This window comes from Fonsecaea erecta (genome assembly GCF_001651985.1).
Source record: "Fonsecaea erecta strain CBS 125763 chromosome Unknown Scaff2, whole genome shotgun sequence".
Taxonomy (NCBI): Eukaryota; Fungi; Ascomycota; class Eurotiomycetes; order Chaetothyriales; family Herpotrichiellaceae; genus Fonsecaea; species Fonsecaea erecta.
This window is the reverse complement of record NW_017387245.1, coordinates 228,767-244,487: the sequence shown is the minus strand read 5'-3', so window position 1 is coordinate 244,487 and position 15,721 is coordinate 228,767. Positions and strand designations below refer to the sequence as shown.

The window sequence follows — 15,721 nt, the reverse complement described above, 5'->3', positions numbered from 1 at the left end:
AAAAGCTTCGATATAGAAAGGAAGACTAGCAGTCGGTCTGCTGGATCGAATTGAAGTTGGAGGAAGAAATTAATTTGTCATGACGTGAATCCGGGTTCGCATCACGTGCGAGCGCGTTGAATGAATTAACGCGTTCATTTCCATTCCCGAACACGATCTTTTCTTCAGTACTGACTGAGGGAAATTGGCTGCTCCCATGGACATCGATGTACGTCCCAGGAAGAAGAGACGTTTCTTCACTGACGACTCTGAAAATCTACCCGAACGCGTCTCCTCCCCCACGAATGCATCCAGCCGACCAACTTCCGCCACCTCGTCTACCGGCCGCGACCCCGAATCCTTTCCAGCGCACCCGTCTGATGTCCAAACCGCGGTCGACAGCGAGAAATCTCGAGCCTTCGACGCTGACACATTTCGCGCGGTCGTTGGAGAGGAAGTTTCTCAAGATGTCGTGGACCAGGTGGAGGCTGCCTCCAATGGAGACATCGAGCAAGCAATCAACATGTACTTCGATGGGTCGTGGAAAACCGCTGCCGCTTCGCAGTCGAGGACATCACTTCCTTCAAGAAGTGTAGACTCGTGGCTGAATGCACCTGCTTCCTCTAGTGGTAATGTCGCCCTGCCTCCGCAAGCAAACCGGAAAGACCCCGGCTCGAAGGCGGTCGCGCTGGCAACAATGCCCACTGAACGGTATGTTGGGTCGTTCGGCGTGGGAGCATGGATGACAAAAGGCGGTACAGGGCTATTGGCTCATGGTGAGTCGGTGAGGATAGAGAGATCAAAGATCGCTCCCAAGACGAAAATTGGAAGAGGCGGCAAACTTGTGACCGTAGTCGGCAGGAATCAAAAGGCCGATGTGATCACACGATTTACAAACATGAAAGGGGAGGAGCTTGGTCGCCTCCCCGAGGAGACGGCCTCCTGGGTGTCATCTTTATTAGACCAAAAGATCTGCCGCTTCGAGGGGACCTGTGTCTTTGCGCCTGACCGTGTCCGAGTCAATGACACAATCTACCTGCAGCTTCGTGCGTATCTGCTCAAAACAGCTTTTGAGGCAAACACTTTCGTCAAGCCAAAGGATGACAATCGCGCGACAGGGTTCTTCGAAGAGAAGGAGAGCACGGAAGAAAAAGATCTTCGTTTGCGGCAAGTGGCTCTCGTCAAATTATTTGAGGAAGTCAACCTCAATCCGACTACAACGAGTGAGACAACTGCGAAGCACAAGAAGCAGGGACTCCTGAGAGCTGCTGAAATGGCAGAGCAGTATGACAAAGACAAGGAAGCCAAGGGCAAGTCAGGCGTTTCGACGCCCGTCTCTGAGGACGAGGAAGGAGAAGAGCTAGAAGAAGACCAACTTGATACGCTCTACCAGAAAGCACAGTCATTTGATTTTAATACACCAGAGGCCAATCCGGAACCAACTTTCCGGTTGGAACTACGAAGATATCAGAAACAGGCCTTGCACTGGATGCTCAGCAAAGAACGAGATGAAAAGTCAGACAAGCAACAATCAATGCATCCACTTTGGGAAGAGTATACCTGGCCCACGAAAGACGCAAACGATGAATTGCTTCCTGTAATTGAAGGACAAGACAAGTTTTACGTCAACCTCTACTCTGGGGAAATCAGTCTAGACTTCCCTGTCCAAGAACAAAACTGCTTGGGAGGCATTTTGGCCGACGAGATGGGCCTGGGCAAGACGATTGAGATCTATAGCCTGATTCACTCCAACCGCTCACAGATTGATCTGGATGCCGCCGGTCAGGCCATAACAACTGTCAATCATCTCCCCAGACTGCCTCAATCGTCAACATCAGTCGAACCAGCCCCATGTACCACGTTAGTTGTCGCGCCTATGTCCTTGTTGGCACAGTGGGAGAGCGAAGCGGTCAAATGCTCGGCACCCGGCTCTCTAAGGACCATGGTCTACTATGGCAGCGAGAAGTCGGCCAATTTACAGATTCTTTGTTCTGCCGCAAATGCACCCTCTGCCCCAAACGTCATCATCACCAGTTACGGCACGGTCCTCTCAGAATTTGGCCAGGTGTCGGCTGCTGGAGGCGATCGTGCATCTCATGGCGGCCTGTTCTCCGTCGATTTTCATCGGGTCATTCTTGACGAGGCCCATACCATCAAAAACAGACAGGCAAAGACATCCAAGGCGTGTTATGAGATTAAGGCAAAGCACAGATGGGTCCTGACGGGAACACCCATCGTCAACCGCTTGGAGGATTTGTTCAGCTTGGTTAGATTCCTCAAAGTCGAGCCTTGGAGTAACTTTTCGTTTTGGAAAACGTTTATTACGGTGCCGTTTGAGTCAAAGGAGATTGCACGAGCCCTCAATGTTGTTCAGACTGTCCTGGAGCCTCTCGTGTTGAGAAGAACGAAAGACATGAGAACCCCGGCGGGCGAAGCGCTTGTACCGCTTCCGCCGAAGTCCGTCATTGTCGAAGAAGTCGAGCTCTCAAAGACGGAACGCGAGGTATATGATTTGATTTTCACACGCGCCAAGCGTGCTTTTAATGAGTCCGTGGCTGCCGGCACTCTGCTAAAGTCGTACACGACAATCTTTGCACAGATTCTACGCCTCCGGCAGTCTTGCTGTCATCCCGTCCTTACTCGGAACAAGGACATCGTGGCGGATGAGGAGGATGCTGCTGTTGCGGCTGCGGCTGATGAGAACGGATTTGCCGATGACATGGATTTGCAAGAACTGATAGACCGGTTCACCAAAGATAGCGACCTTGCAGAAAAGGAAAATCCCGCACCGAGAGACCCCATCACAACATTCACCACCAATGCCTTGCGCCAAATCCAAGACGAATCAAGTGGCGAGTGTCCGTTGTGCTATGAAGAGCCTATGATCAACCCTGCCGTTACTACATGTTGGCACAGTGCTTGCAAAGAATGTCTGGAGAAGTTGATCAAGGTGCAGACGGACAAAGGAGAAATCCCTCGCTGCTTTTCTTGCAGAGAAACCATCAACCCAAGAGATGTTTTTGAAGTTGTTAAGCACAACAGTCCATCTGCGGGCTCTGATTCAGAGGGAGACATGTACGGGGCCGATGAGGGTGTTACGAGACCTACCAGAATCTCGCTCCGTCGGTTACATCCCTACTCACCGACTGCTTCGACGTCAGCAAAGATTGCGGCGCTGCTGCAGCATCTGTCCGCCCTACCACGAGCTACTAAATCAGTGGTGTTTTCGCAGTTCACGTCCTTCCTTGACCTTATCGCTCCACAACTCACCAAACACGGCTTCTCATACCTCCGGTTCGATGGCACCATGTCACAAAAGGTACGAGCACAGGTCATTCGGGCGTTTAATACGGAGAACACATCCGACCCCAAAGCGCCTCGCATCTTACTGCTTTCTCTCCGGGCTGGCGGAGTGGGATTGAACCTCACGGCAGCGAGTCGGTGCTATATGATGGACCCTTGGTGGAGTTTTGCGGTGGAAGCACAGGCTATCGATCGAGTGCACCGCATGGGCCAGACGCAGAAGGTAGAGGTGATTAGGTTTGTGACAAAGGAGAGCATTGAAGGCAGGATGCTTCGGGTGCAAGAGAGAAAGATGGCGGTTGCAGGAAGCCTGGGTGTCGGCCAATCAGGGGCCGGTGAAAACGAAGAGGAGAGAAAGAAGAGACGCATCGAAGAGCTTGAGATGTTGCTTGGTTGACATGGGGAGGATAAGGCCTAACCTCTGAAAAGACCCCTTTCTGTGGTTGTCGCTGTTGACCTGCCAGGTTATGCACGGTTAGTCATAAAGCCGCCGGCATAAGGAGGTAAGATGGTGAAATCTCCGCGAAACCCGCAGCGTGTCTATCCCGACCAACCAGTCGGCAGTCCGCGCAGCAGCCGAGCGATATGTAATGTATGGATGGCTTTGATGAAGGTTTTCACGACAATTCTTTTCCTCTCGCTGGTTGGGTCGCAGTGTCCTTCCAGAAGCAGTTTGGTGTCGCTGTCTCGACTGCAGCGACAAGGAACATTGATTCTCCGCGAGGGCGATTGGTTAACTGGCAGATGGGAAGTCGACACTGAGAAGGCCACTGCGAATCCTTGGGCAACAAGAAGCATGTCGCCGTGGGTTGAGCATGTGAGGGAGAGTCACGTGACGAAAAGGAGAGCGTGGGGAGGAGAGCGCGACATATGACATCATCGTCGTTGTCGGAAGGGACGCAGCGGAGAGAAGCAGTAACATCCGTATCTCCAGTATCTATCTGCCTTCGACCTTGCACTCCGGTCTGACTGGTGGGACAGTCGTGGCTAATGCAGGTACACGTCGACTTGGTCAGCAACCACGAAGTCATTACGGAAAGGCGATATCCAGAGGAGGGATACAGTGACGCTGCTTTGAACATCGACAATATGTTGACGCGGCAGGTTCTCGAGACCACTCGATTGAGCCATCCGAACACAGACGCTGGTCCCATCGACTGTAACTCGGATACTAGCCCGAGCTTACACATCTTGCAAAGGTAAAGTTTCACAAACGTCTTGTCCTGATATAAGAACGGAGGGTAACGCTCTCGTGCTCTTTGAAATAACAACGATCATTTCCAAACAAACAGCCTCACTTCCAACGGTTTCCAAAGACACATAGCACAGAATGTCGAACCTCAAGCCTCTCGTTCTCCTGACCGGACCAAATGGGTTCGTTGGAGCTCATGTCCTCTCCACGCTCATCAGCCATAACTATCGTGTCCGAGGCACGTTGCGCTCCCTTTCCAAAGCCAATCATATCGCCGCCAAATATCCCGAAGCCACCAAATCTGGAGACCTCACCTTCTTTGAAGTACCAGACATCCAAGCCCCCGGGGCGCTGGACCAGGCTGCTGAGGGGGTCGACTATATCTGTCATGTCGCCAGCCCCTATTTCATTTCGTCCTCAGACCCGATCAAAGAGCTGGTGGAACCAGCTGTGAACGGAACGCGGAATGTGGTGTCTTCGGCATTGAAGTCGAAAACACTGAAGAGAATGACCATCATGAGCTCTTTTGCCAGTGTGGTGGACCTCTCCAAGAACCCACGGCCGGGCTATAAGTATACCTCAGATGATTGGGATCCGGTCACCATGGAGGAAGCGGCAAAGGATGGGTATTACGGATATCACGCTTCCAAGACATTTGCTGAGCGTGCGGCATGGGACATGTGGCGAAGCTCAAAGGATAAGGGCGAGATCAGCTGGGATCTGGTCACATTCTGTCCGCCGATGGTTTATGGGCCCCCGATCCAGGAGGTGGACGTCGCCAAAGGGGTCGATGGGTTGAACACGAGCGTCAAGAGACTCATCACTTCTGTCCAGGGCAAGGATTCAAGCTTTGCACCGAAGGTCGCGACTCCGGGATTGCCTGCGTGGGTGGACGTGAGAGACGTGGCGGAAGCGCACTTGAAGAGTTTGCAATTGGAGAAGGGCGTGAGCAAGAGGTTTCTTCTCTGCGGCGGAGTCGATTACTTTGAGGATGGGCTCGCAGGTCTCAGGGCGAAAGGAGAGAAAGGGCTGGGAGAAGAAGGGGTGCACTGTGACCCAAGCAAGCATTTCAGCATCGACAGGAGTGAAGCGGAGCACGTGCTGAAACTGGAGTTTACGCCCTTCCAGAAGACTGTCGAGGACACATGGGAGGCTGTCAAAAAGTTGGGCACGATTTGAGGCATTGGACCATTTTATCACATGGCTTATAGGGAGTTACATTAGACGGTAAATGGGGCGCTTCTGTCTCAGGCTAGCAAGGTCAAAAAGCAATGGGCAGCTTTGATTTTTTCCTCGAAGATTGTGTTTCTATGGGGTCCAGTGATCACGACTGGTCTCCAATATCTGCCTCAACGATCACATGGAATGTACCCAGCACTTTTCTTTTTATCAAACCCAGTATCACACTTTCTGCGCAGGAGCGTCGTTTGACTTTCAGATTACACTAGTAGTTTAGATGGCTCCGAAAATGGTGACATTCGACGACAGAGGATGCCTGGAAGTTTTTCCTAAAAAGGCCGTCATGCACGATTCGTCAGGCATCCATTAGCCGGGGAGCGAGGGCGTAAGGTTTCCAACATCCGGGGTCGGAAATTTCGCCGTCGTTGATTGGGATCGGGATCAAGATGGGCATATCTGGACAAGGACAGGGATCGCATGGCCAACGAGCCTATCGAGAGTGACTCGTCGAGCAACTATGTCGTTCTGACGCTGTACCTGTATGTCGTAGCGACGATGAAAATGAAGGATTGGAGGTTGAGAGTTGAAGGCCGCAGGAGGAAGGAAAATAGTTGAGCCTCGCACGAGAAAACGATCCCGCGCGAGAGATTCAGTTAAATGACGCTCGGTCTGACAGGCGCCTGGCAACCGACATTGGTGGCATTGGGGGCCTGGGAGCCACGGGAGCCGAGCACAAGGAGGAAACCCTCCCCTTGTCAGACAGCCGTATTTCTTTGGGAGCAGCCACTAGTCTCGTTGCAGTCTTCGCGCGATTGACTTTCTCGCCCTTCATGGCTTTATCCGGGAATATCGATACAATGCCATTCTCTCTCGTCGCTCCTCTTCGTCCCATTAACCTCGTTGATGGTTTGCAGGTTTCGGACTAGCCTTGCATGATGCCCCTCCGGCTCCCCTTCCCGTCTCTGCCTCCACTTGGCCCTTGGTCCTCCATCTCTGGGCTCGGAGCTGCAACGTCAGCAGTCCTCGTGTGTGGGAACACGCAGGGTCCATGCTCGGTAAATGGTTTGCTGAGTGGTCGAAGCTGCCTCTCCATGATGATGTGAACGTCATGGGGGCGTGCTAGGTGCAAGATGAGGTCCGATCGGAAGAGCTGATAGGTGGATGAGGTCGCCGGAGAGGGCAGCCTTTGACCTCCCCGTTCAGGATCGGGAAAGGCACGAGCTGCCAATGGCTAAAGCTTCACCAGAACAGCTATCCACGGAGTAGCTGAGCTCAGTGAGGCTCGCTGCCGCATACCATATATGAGACTGACGCCCCGAGACCGAGGGTGTGACCAGCTGTCCAACTGACCCGACTGACAAGTTTGCCCGGCCACTCCGCTCGTTTTCCTCGTTTCCTTTTATCTACTCAACATTCTTCCTGGTTTCCTGTTTCCAGTCCCTCTTTCGCAGCTGCTTCACGGTCGGGCACCGTTTTGACGACATCCAACATCCCACTTGGTGCCACTTGGTGGCGACGGCTGAAAATCTAGAAATTACTCGCAACCCTTCCTCTTCTCCAAAATGCACACCGACATCCGGGCCAGAGAGCTGCATCATCCCATCCAGGTTGATCTTGCCCGTTACTTAAACTCGGAGAGGATATCTCAAAGCTAACCATGATCTGTCTCCAGCCGGAAGATGAGTGGAAGCTCGAGCAAGGCCTCGCGGCTGCCGAGCTGCCCCTTCGCGATCAGACTCTCCCCGAAGGTCAATTAGTCGAAGAGATAGCACTCGACCAAGAAGTAATCAAGGAGGTCGAGGACGCTCGCGCGTACCTCGAAAAAGAAAACATTGATCCCAATGTGGCATTCGCTGAAGAACGCGCAGGATGGCACGGGTGAGCACCTAGGAATGCTTGGCTGAGCGGAAAACCCGGGCTAACAGACGATTGCCAGTTACATCGAATGGGAACAGTATCCGGAGAAGAAGGCCCTTGCGCACAAGATTATGATCACCAACAAATTCCCGCCTCCACCAGAGTTCCAGCTGGGTCCTATTCCTGACACAAACCCTGTTCTGGAGGGCGTCCGCTGGAAACAGTGGCACAAGGCCATTGGAGGCCCTCTGACGGCAGTCCCTGAAGAATCCTGGCTTCGCGTCATTCAGGAGAAGCACCCTGAAATGCTTCACCTCCTGCAGTTCCCCTACAACGGAGAACCCCCAAAGCGATTGGTCACCGCCAAACCCGTCACCCCGAATCCTCTGCATTTCATTAGAAACCACGGAGGTATTCCTGATATCGATGCGGATGCGTGGGAACTCAAACTCGACGGCATGGTCAAACATCCCCGTACTTTCACGCTGAAAGACCTGCAGAACGAGGAGATCTTTCCACGCATGGAGAAATTGGTAACGATCCAGTGCTCCGGTACGCGTCGTATCGAGCAGATTCAAATGTACGCAGGTGAAGGTGACGAGATGATTAATGCACCCTGGGCCGAAGGCGCTATCGGCACAGCTCGCTACGTCGGCGTGTCGCTCAAGAAGGTCATCAAGCAGTGCGGCGGCATGGCCGAGGGCGGTAAACACTTGGAATTCCACGGAGCGGACACCTACTTCAAGCAGAACGAGGTTATGAACTACTTGGTCAGTGTGCCATGGTCCAAGGTCAAGGCCAACGAGGTTATGTTGGCATGGGAGATGAACGGTGAACCCCTGCCCAAGATCCATGGTTATCCTGTGCGCATGGTAGTCATGGGCTACATCGGAGCCCGTTCGGTGAAATGGGTGTACCGCATCCGCGCTCTTCCTCACCCAACCCGGGCTCCCGTGCAGAGCAAGGAGTACCTGTACTTCAACCAGCAGGTGGGCAAGCACAACCAGCTCCCGGTACTGGGAATCCAGATCCAGGAAATGCCCGTCTCCAGCGCCATCATGTCACCATGGGCTAAGCAAGTGGTGGTGCACGAGGGCAAGATCGCCTGCAAGGGCTGGGCTTACTCCGGCGGCGGTCGCTGGCCTGAACGAGTCGAGCTCTCCGCCGACGGCGGCTTCTCGTGGTACTCGGTACCCAACGAGAACCTCTCGACCAAACACAAATGGGCGTGGCGCACCTGGGAGTACGACCTGCCCTGCGACGTCGAGGGGTGGATCGAAGTTGTGGTGCGCTGCTGGGATAACAGTCTCAATACGCAGCCTCTCGAGGTGCGCAACTCATGGAATTGGGGGCTGCATGTGACGTCGTCGTGCCACCGGGTCAAGATCTACAGCGTCAACAAGAGCCGCGAGCAGACGAGGAAGAGGATCGAGGATTTCGCCAAGAGAGGCGAGTCGCTGGTGCCCATTACGCGGCCGACCGAGTTCCAGACTATGACTCCGGATGAGTACGACGACTGGTGGTCGAAACACGATCCTCGAGATGTGGATGAATGAGAAAGCGGTGGATGGAAGAAGAATGGATCCACGGCTGCGTGAGGAATACAGCCACCCAACCATTCTATGGATATCGACACTTATTCGTTGAGTGATGATTACTCTATACGACCGGCCGTGCAAGAACTCGGTGGTTTGTTTGACCATGACTTTGGGCACCTTGGCCTGGAAAGATTTTCCCTCCCTCTCTAACTTGTTACAGTTGAATGATACGGGGTAGTGATGGCGACAACGTCGGCGCGAAGAAAGAGGAGAGAAGTCATGACGACGGCGACAACAATAATGACGCACCATAGCATCCCCCTGTGTTAGATCGAGCCAGTTTCTAATTCAGAATCAGATCCATCATCATGACAATTGATGCGTATTATCCTCGTCGTCGCCGCTGTTTGTCGTCGTTATCCTTGTCGCTATTTGAGTGAGGCTGTGTGTGCTATGCCAATGTCCGTGTACCTGTCCATGTACGTACCTACGGGGTTAACCTTCACCCTCACCCATGTACTTGTTTCTACCTATCTACAGCACTCGGCTGTGCAAGCAGGGCGGCTACTACACAAGATCCTCAGTCTATCTATACTCAGCTTTGTTGTTAGGTAGGTAGGGATACGTGGCATTGGGTACTCGGTACAGGACTGTATGTCAGACTGCCGGAAGAAAGTTCCATCCTAGTGTCACTGTTACCTGCGTACCCACCAGATTAATTATTATGATTAACTCAACCCTGCGCAAAACATTTTGCCCGCCGCCTCCATCCACCCCGACCGAGCCGTCATCCAGGAAATATGAATCCGGATCTCCAACGGCGCGTTATTTCTCCGAACGCACAAGGAGGAGGGACACGCAAAAGGAAAACCAAAAAATTATTTAACTATTTAATTACATAGTGGCAGAAGTTAAAAAATCAACTGCGAAAATGTCTATCCTTGATTTTCTTGCATTCATACAGTGTAGGTAGGTATCCTACTCGATAATTATTACTTCATGACTCGCCCAGAGACAATCGGTATGAGGTAATACAGGAGGACTACTGTACGTAGTGGTAGGGTAGGTTGAATACAGTATTATGTATTTGCCTCCGCTCGACGTCATGCAGTTTGTAATGTTAGTTTTGCAAGCATGTGACGCTACTAGTATAGGAGTCTACGGCCTCGTCACATTTTCCCACACACGCACACACACACACAGACACACAGACAGAGAGAGAGAGAGAGAGAGAGAGAGAGAGAGAGAGAGAGAGAAGGCCACAGAAGGCATATCTCGAAATGATGTAAAGCGATTGGAATGGAGGGGAAAAAAGGGCGAGGGATCTTCCTCCAGCCCCAAAGATGCTGCTAGCTACCAGCTGTTTTTAGCCCCCTAACATTACTCCGCCAGACGCTCGCAAGGAGCCCTGAGGACGGGTGGAATAATAAGAGTTGAGACCCAGGAATGTGAAAACCCCATCACTCCCATAAAAGTTAACTGCCCGAACCACAAAAGGTCTGCTTCCATGCCCATGACCTGCTTTTTCCCTCAAATCAGAAAATGCTTCGCTGTCACACTTGAACCATGCTGGGTATCATCAATGCTTTCTGTCGTCGAAAAAGGTTCAGAATCAAGCAGCCGCCCGTAAGATGTACCTCCCAAAAGGAGGTCGGCAAAAGTGATGAAAATGAAAATATTCGTATCGCTTCGTTCCCGTTCGTATCGTGAGTTGAAAGTGGGTGCACTCCGATAAATCAACAGTGACAGATCGTCGTGACGTCTATTCGCTTCCGTCCTAGTCCTTCCCAAGGCTTCTTCATCCGCGTTGCGCGCTGGAGGAAGTCCCTTCACCATAGTCTTCAACCGGCGCATTTGGCTGGCTATCTCGAGACATGTTCGTCGCTCTCAGAGCATATTGAGGCGGTTCTGCTCCCAGCTCGTCATTCGTCAAACCCGTCAGGTGCCTCCGGACAGGACTGAATCTCCTCGACGGTCCCTCACCGCTCGAATTATCTCTCATCAAATGGTGAGGTCGATCCCGCATAGGGAGACCTGAGTTGCTGGAACGTCGCGATGGAGGTCCATGGGGATTCTGATTGTGCATAGTTTCCAGGTCTTCGTACTCGAGTTCCGGCCCATGGTAGTCTTCCATGACGGCACCGCCCCAAGCTCCATCGTTTCGGTCCGAGCTGCCGTAGCCCGGTGGGCTCGGCGGCACATCTTCGTAGACCGGTGGCATTTCTTCGTCCCAGCTGATGCCCATCCCTGCACGTTCGGTGACGATCAAGCCGAACTGCATTCTCAGCACACGCGCGGCACCGGTGGGAGTGACTAACGAGGGGTTCTTGTTAGGGCAGAATTCTTCGGCTACGATCAACTCGAGCACCAAGTTGTGCTTGACTTCAATGCCCGTGGCAGATTCGACATCGCAACTGGCCCTGTGGCTCGATTTCGTCGCGAGAGACGCTTCGAACTCCATGGTGATTTCGCCTCCAATGGTGTCGAAGTCGGTCTTCCAGCCGCTCTTCAGCTCGTCATTGCCCAGCACTCTTGTTTCGGAGTGCAAAATGGATTTCCCCTCGCTGACTTTGTGAGCATGCTTAGCACACGGGGTCGAGATGACCTTGGAGTGCTCTTCGATCCGCCAAGCCATCTTCCTCAACCTCCATCGGACCTGGCTCTCGGCTCTTTTCTCCACGACGCCGCTCATCGACATGGTGACGGGGAAGACCCCAATGGGGTGCACGATGGGAGGTAGTTGAACACGGCCAGTGAGATTGGTCGGCGGGAAAATTCGGATGCTGGACTTCTCAGGACCGGGCTGGATGGCGCGCTGAAGGGTGAGCGGATGAGTCAGGACAATGTTCTCGCCATGAGAAGTAGTTGCAGTGGCCACGAGGGAGTACTGGATCGAGGCCAACGAAGAATGTGTGGATGCAGGAAGATGACCAGGAAACAGAACGGAGTAGGGGAATTGGTTGTCGTCGTCGGCGTAGAAAGTCTTTGGTTCGGAAAGAAAGACCCATTGCTTGATGTTGTCGATCCTCTCGGTGCAGTCTTTGCAGTCTTTCGCAACAGGCTTCTTGGTCGTGATGGTTGCCCGCAGCACCATACCGAATTTGTCCAGACGAAGCTCACGGGTCGGGTCGTCAATGAGCAGCTTCAACCGACCAGAGAGTAATGCCCCGGTGGAGGTGGCCGGAGTTCCGTATAGTACGAGAGGAGGCGACTCAATGATCATTTCAAATCGACCTGGGTGAATGGGCGCGAATCGGGGAGAATGACCCGACACTCTGTCCTTGGATTTGGTGGCATGACGGCCGGGCAGCGACAGGCGTTTCTGATTTCGCGAGTCCCGATCTTTGGGATCCTCGTGTTTCTTGTCTTTCTTGGGGTGGAGTATAGAATCCATGGAGAAAGAGGGTCTCCGAGACGGAGGGTTGGAGGAGGGAATGTCGAAGTGGTTGGCGGTCAATTTGCGATGAAGGGCATTGACCACGTCGTTGACGGTACTGGGGGCCTGTCGTGGAGAAGTTGAGGTTCCGTGATGAATTTGAATGCGCGATGGCATGATGCTGCGAATTAAGAATTCGAGAAAAAAAGTGAGTGGGTGACGCAGGTCGCGAATAGGCGAGATCGAGGGGGGACAGGGGTGGGGAGGGATGAGGGATGAGGGATGAGGTAGTGGCGTACAAGGGCGTTCGTTCGCTGGGGGACACCAGGGGAGGGGTGCCTTTAACTAGGAAAGACACTCCAGAGGCCTCTAAATGTCTTGTCGACGCCAAAAAGTCCGGGGGATGTGCAGGCGGCTCGAGGGGGCAGGGGCAGGTTCGGCGCAGTCTTCGAATCTCCTTCGACGCGGTCTTGTGATGTGAGACTGACAACTATTCGGCGACGAGAGAGCGAGAGAAATTGCCCAAGACTGAATGAGAGACTTACGGAGAGAATTTTTTTCTTTTCCATCAGGTCATGAGCCAGATGTGCCCGTCTTTGTATGTTCAGCCGCGTTGGGCGCTGGGTCACCAAAAGAGCAGGGCTATGAATAATGGAAACTCGATCAGGGCAAAGTCAAGCGCAACTACTGCAGCACCGGACAACACGTTCCTCTCTCTCATCCTCTGTCTCATGCCACCAATGCCACTGTTGGTACGACTGTGGTCCACCGCCTGGGATCACCTCGAGATTCCCATGCCAGTTCCCTCTGGGTGCCCTCGTCGTGAGCCAAAGCTGACATCACCGCCGACGCGGACACCACCACCACCTGCTCTTTAGGAGATTTCTTCCACCAAGCAATCAAGTAGGTTGGGTGAGGTTGAGTGCCGATTGGGCCAGTCTCCTCTCCATCTGCTGCGATCCTTGTGATTCACAGGGCAGCTGACTACCTTCTACGGTCTAGGTACCCGTCGCAAGACATCGTACGAGGTCCGCCTCGACCCCCTGGCCACCGCCATCGCCTCAACCAACTCGCTTCCCAGTACCCGGACCACCCAGATCCAATAATGGCACCCAGAAAACGCCACACTTGCTGTACCCCGCAAAGTTGGACAAAAAACTTGATCGATTCCTGAACATCATCCCCTCTTCGCACCATTTGCAAACTTGCCCAGCATGTGCGGATAACGCGGCCCTCCTGAAGAGGCCTTTCGCAAAGTGACAGACGAACAGGAGTCACTATGGCCCAGCTGGGTACAGAAAAGAGGAAGCCAAACACATTAAGGTGACATTCGCGCGACTGACTCAGACCATGTTGCCATACTAGCCGGTGAACGCGCCTTGCTGCAGAAAATTTTGCCATGTGTCGACGGAGACGGTCATCCGTTGGTTCTCCCGGTGCTGAAACTTCATCGTTATTACTCCATCATTACTCGATGGAATCCACCAGAAAATCCAATGCCACTGCTGTTTTCGGGCCTCGAGGCCCCAACTTGTTTGGTTCGTACCACCGAAAATTTCAATATTTCGCTCCAACAGTACAATCGGGCTTCTCCGACCACAGTCAGACCCGGGCAAAAAAAGGCCCCATGAGCGGCCCGAAGTCCAGACGCGGACTCGGCGGGACTCCAGGGGACCAGCCCGGTCGTGGTCGTCCAATTTTTCCATAACTTGGGACGATGTCGTGATTTCCGGTCCAATAACCAGGTGGATTCCAGAAGGTCCTCAAACACGTTCCAAGAAGGACGTCTGCAGCTTTTACCACCAGGCCAAGACGCTTTTGACATGCTGTTGGTCACACGGAGAGGAGAATATTTCTCAGCTTCTCCGCCTTCTCCGGGCCACGGAAATGGACATGTCATGTCAAATATTTTGACAAACCCGTCTTGGAGCGAAACTGGTCCTCCGCAATGGAGTTGACCACGTCTCTTTCTTGGTCGATGATCATCACCAAATCCCGTACCCAAACCACCAAGCATAAATTCCTGGCCCTGCCACGCCGGCCAGTGCCCCAAGCAATCCCATCTCCAGAATCGACCAGACCCAGATCGTGCCTACTCCGGGCGCATCTTTCATGACCGCGTAGTACCCCTTGTCGTTTGTCAAGTGTATTAAATAACACCCCGCCACGTTCGCCGTGACCACGTAGATCAGGGAGCGCAGAACAACAATCCAGTCCTTCACCGATGCCGGGACTTTCGTGAGCGACGCCGGGAGGAGGTGCCCATGAAATAGAGCGATGAAGACGGAGAGCGCGGGGAACGCGACGACGACGGTCTGCGTGATCAGCGGCCGGAAGCGCACCTCTTCAGCGTACTGGTGCATGGCGAGCACCGAGAGCGTGAAGTGCACGGCGCTAAGGGACGACGCAAGCAGCAGCGTGTCAAGCCAGGGATACTCGGACGGCGACGACGATGAGTCCGACTCTGACTCTGTGATGACCTCTCCCCCCTTGCCGATTCTCACCTGCACGATATTCTCCGGCTGGATCGGGCGTGAGTCGAAGTCCTTGAAGCCAGCCCCAGACGACGTTGTCGACGCCAGTTGAGCCTGTCGCTCAGCGGCGATCTCGAGCAGTGTCTTCGTCGTTGCTTTACCATCTGGGCCGTGTCCTGGTGTCGTCACCGTCCTACTGGTCCTCTCCGGTCTGGCCATTGGGATGTCATCCGCGCTTTGGATCGTGGTCGTCGCCGCCTCCTTGGCCCGCCGTTGCTTGCGGTTCATGGCTTTAGGAGAAGACGTGCGTTTTGAAATTGAGGTAGGTGTGTATTCTTTTGAAATCTAGCTCTGGGGCTGAGTTCTGTTATAATAATAATAACGATAACAATAAATAATTCCTCAATTCTCCAGTCGTGATCACAACGTGTCGGGCATTTGTTTGGCTCGCAGGGTCTTCCAGTGGTTCTTTCAGTGGTTCTAAGATCTGCCGGGCAGCCACCCGGGCAGATAGATGTATCGTGAATTGCTTGCTTTCTTGCTTGCTTGCTTGCAGTATTGGGGAGATGGATAACGAAGAGTTGGGCAGGGTAGGGTACAAATGAATGTTCTGCCCCTGAAAGAGAAAGAGGTCAGGTCGACGGTTTCTCGCTTCCCAAATTTCGCCAAGAGATACACACATACAACATAGCATGGCACGCAAGCAGCACGCAGCACGCAGCAAGCAAGGTTGTCTTGCCCCTTTTACGTGGGATGTAATAATATATGGAACCTCGGGAGGTAGGTCCATAGGAACCCAGGTACCTACATAGAGGTAGTATGT

At 53.2% G+C, this 15,721-nt stretch overlaps 5 protein-coding genes across 5 annotated transcripts; 3 read left to right on the top strand and 2 right to left on the bottom strand.

Moving 5' to 3' along the window:
* Positions 1-196: 196 nt before the first annotated feature.
* Positions 197-3,679, top strand: AYL99_01850 (hypothetical protein; the record flags this gene model as incomplete). The annotated part of the gene is made up of 1 exon (XM_018833366.1): positions 197-3,679. The coding sequence occupies one exon, from the start codon at positions 197-199 to the stop codon at positions 3,677-3,679; it is 3,483 nt and encodes a 1,160-aa protein (XP_018695990.1).
* Positions 3,680-4,612: 933 nt separating this feature from the next.
* On the top strand, positions 4,613-5,653 carry AYL99_01849 (hypothetical protein; the record flags this gene model as incomplete). The annotated part of the gene is made up of 1 exon (XM_018833365.1): positions 4,613-5,653. One exon carries the CDS (start codon positions 4,613-4,615, stop codon positions 5,651-5,653), a length of 1,041 nt encoding a protein of 346 aa, XP_018695989.1.
* A 1,562-nt stretch (positions 5,654-7,215) lies between these two features.
* Positions 7,216-9,066, top strand: AYL99_01848 (hypothetical protein; the record flags this gene model as incomplete). The annotated part of the gene is made up of 3 exons (XM_018833364.1): positions 7,216-7,260; positions 7,326-7,531; positions 7,590-9,066. 3 exons carry the CDS (start codon positions 7,216-7,218, stop codon positions 9,064-9,066), a joined length of 1,728 nt encoding a protein of 575 aa, XP_018695988.1.
* Positions 9,067-10,846: 1,780 nt separating this feature from the next.
* On the bottom strand, positions 10,847-12,601 carry AYL99_01847 (hypothetical protein; the record flags this gene model as incomplete). The annotated part of the gene is made up of 1 exon (XM_018833363.1): positions 10,847-12,601. One exon carries the CDS (start codon positions 12,599-12,601, stop codon positions 10,847-10,849), a length of 1,755 nt encoding a protein of 584 aa, XP_018695987.1.
* Positions 12,602-14,409: 1,808 nt separating this feature from the next.
* Positions 14,410-15,186, bottom strand: AYL99_01846 (hypothetical protein; the record flags this gene model as incomplete). The annotated part of the gene is made up of 1 exon (XM_018833362.1): positions 14,410-15,186. One exon carries the CDS (start codon positions 15,184-15,186, stop codon positions 14,410-14,412), a length of 777 nt encoding a protein of 258 aa, XP_018695986.1.
* Positions 15,187-15,721: the final 535 nt, after the last annotated feature.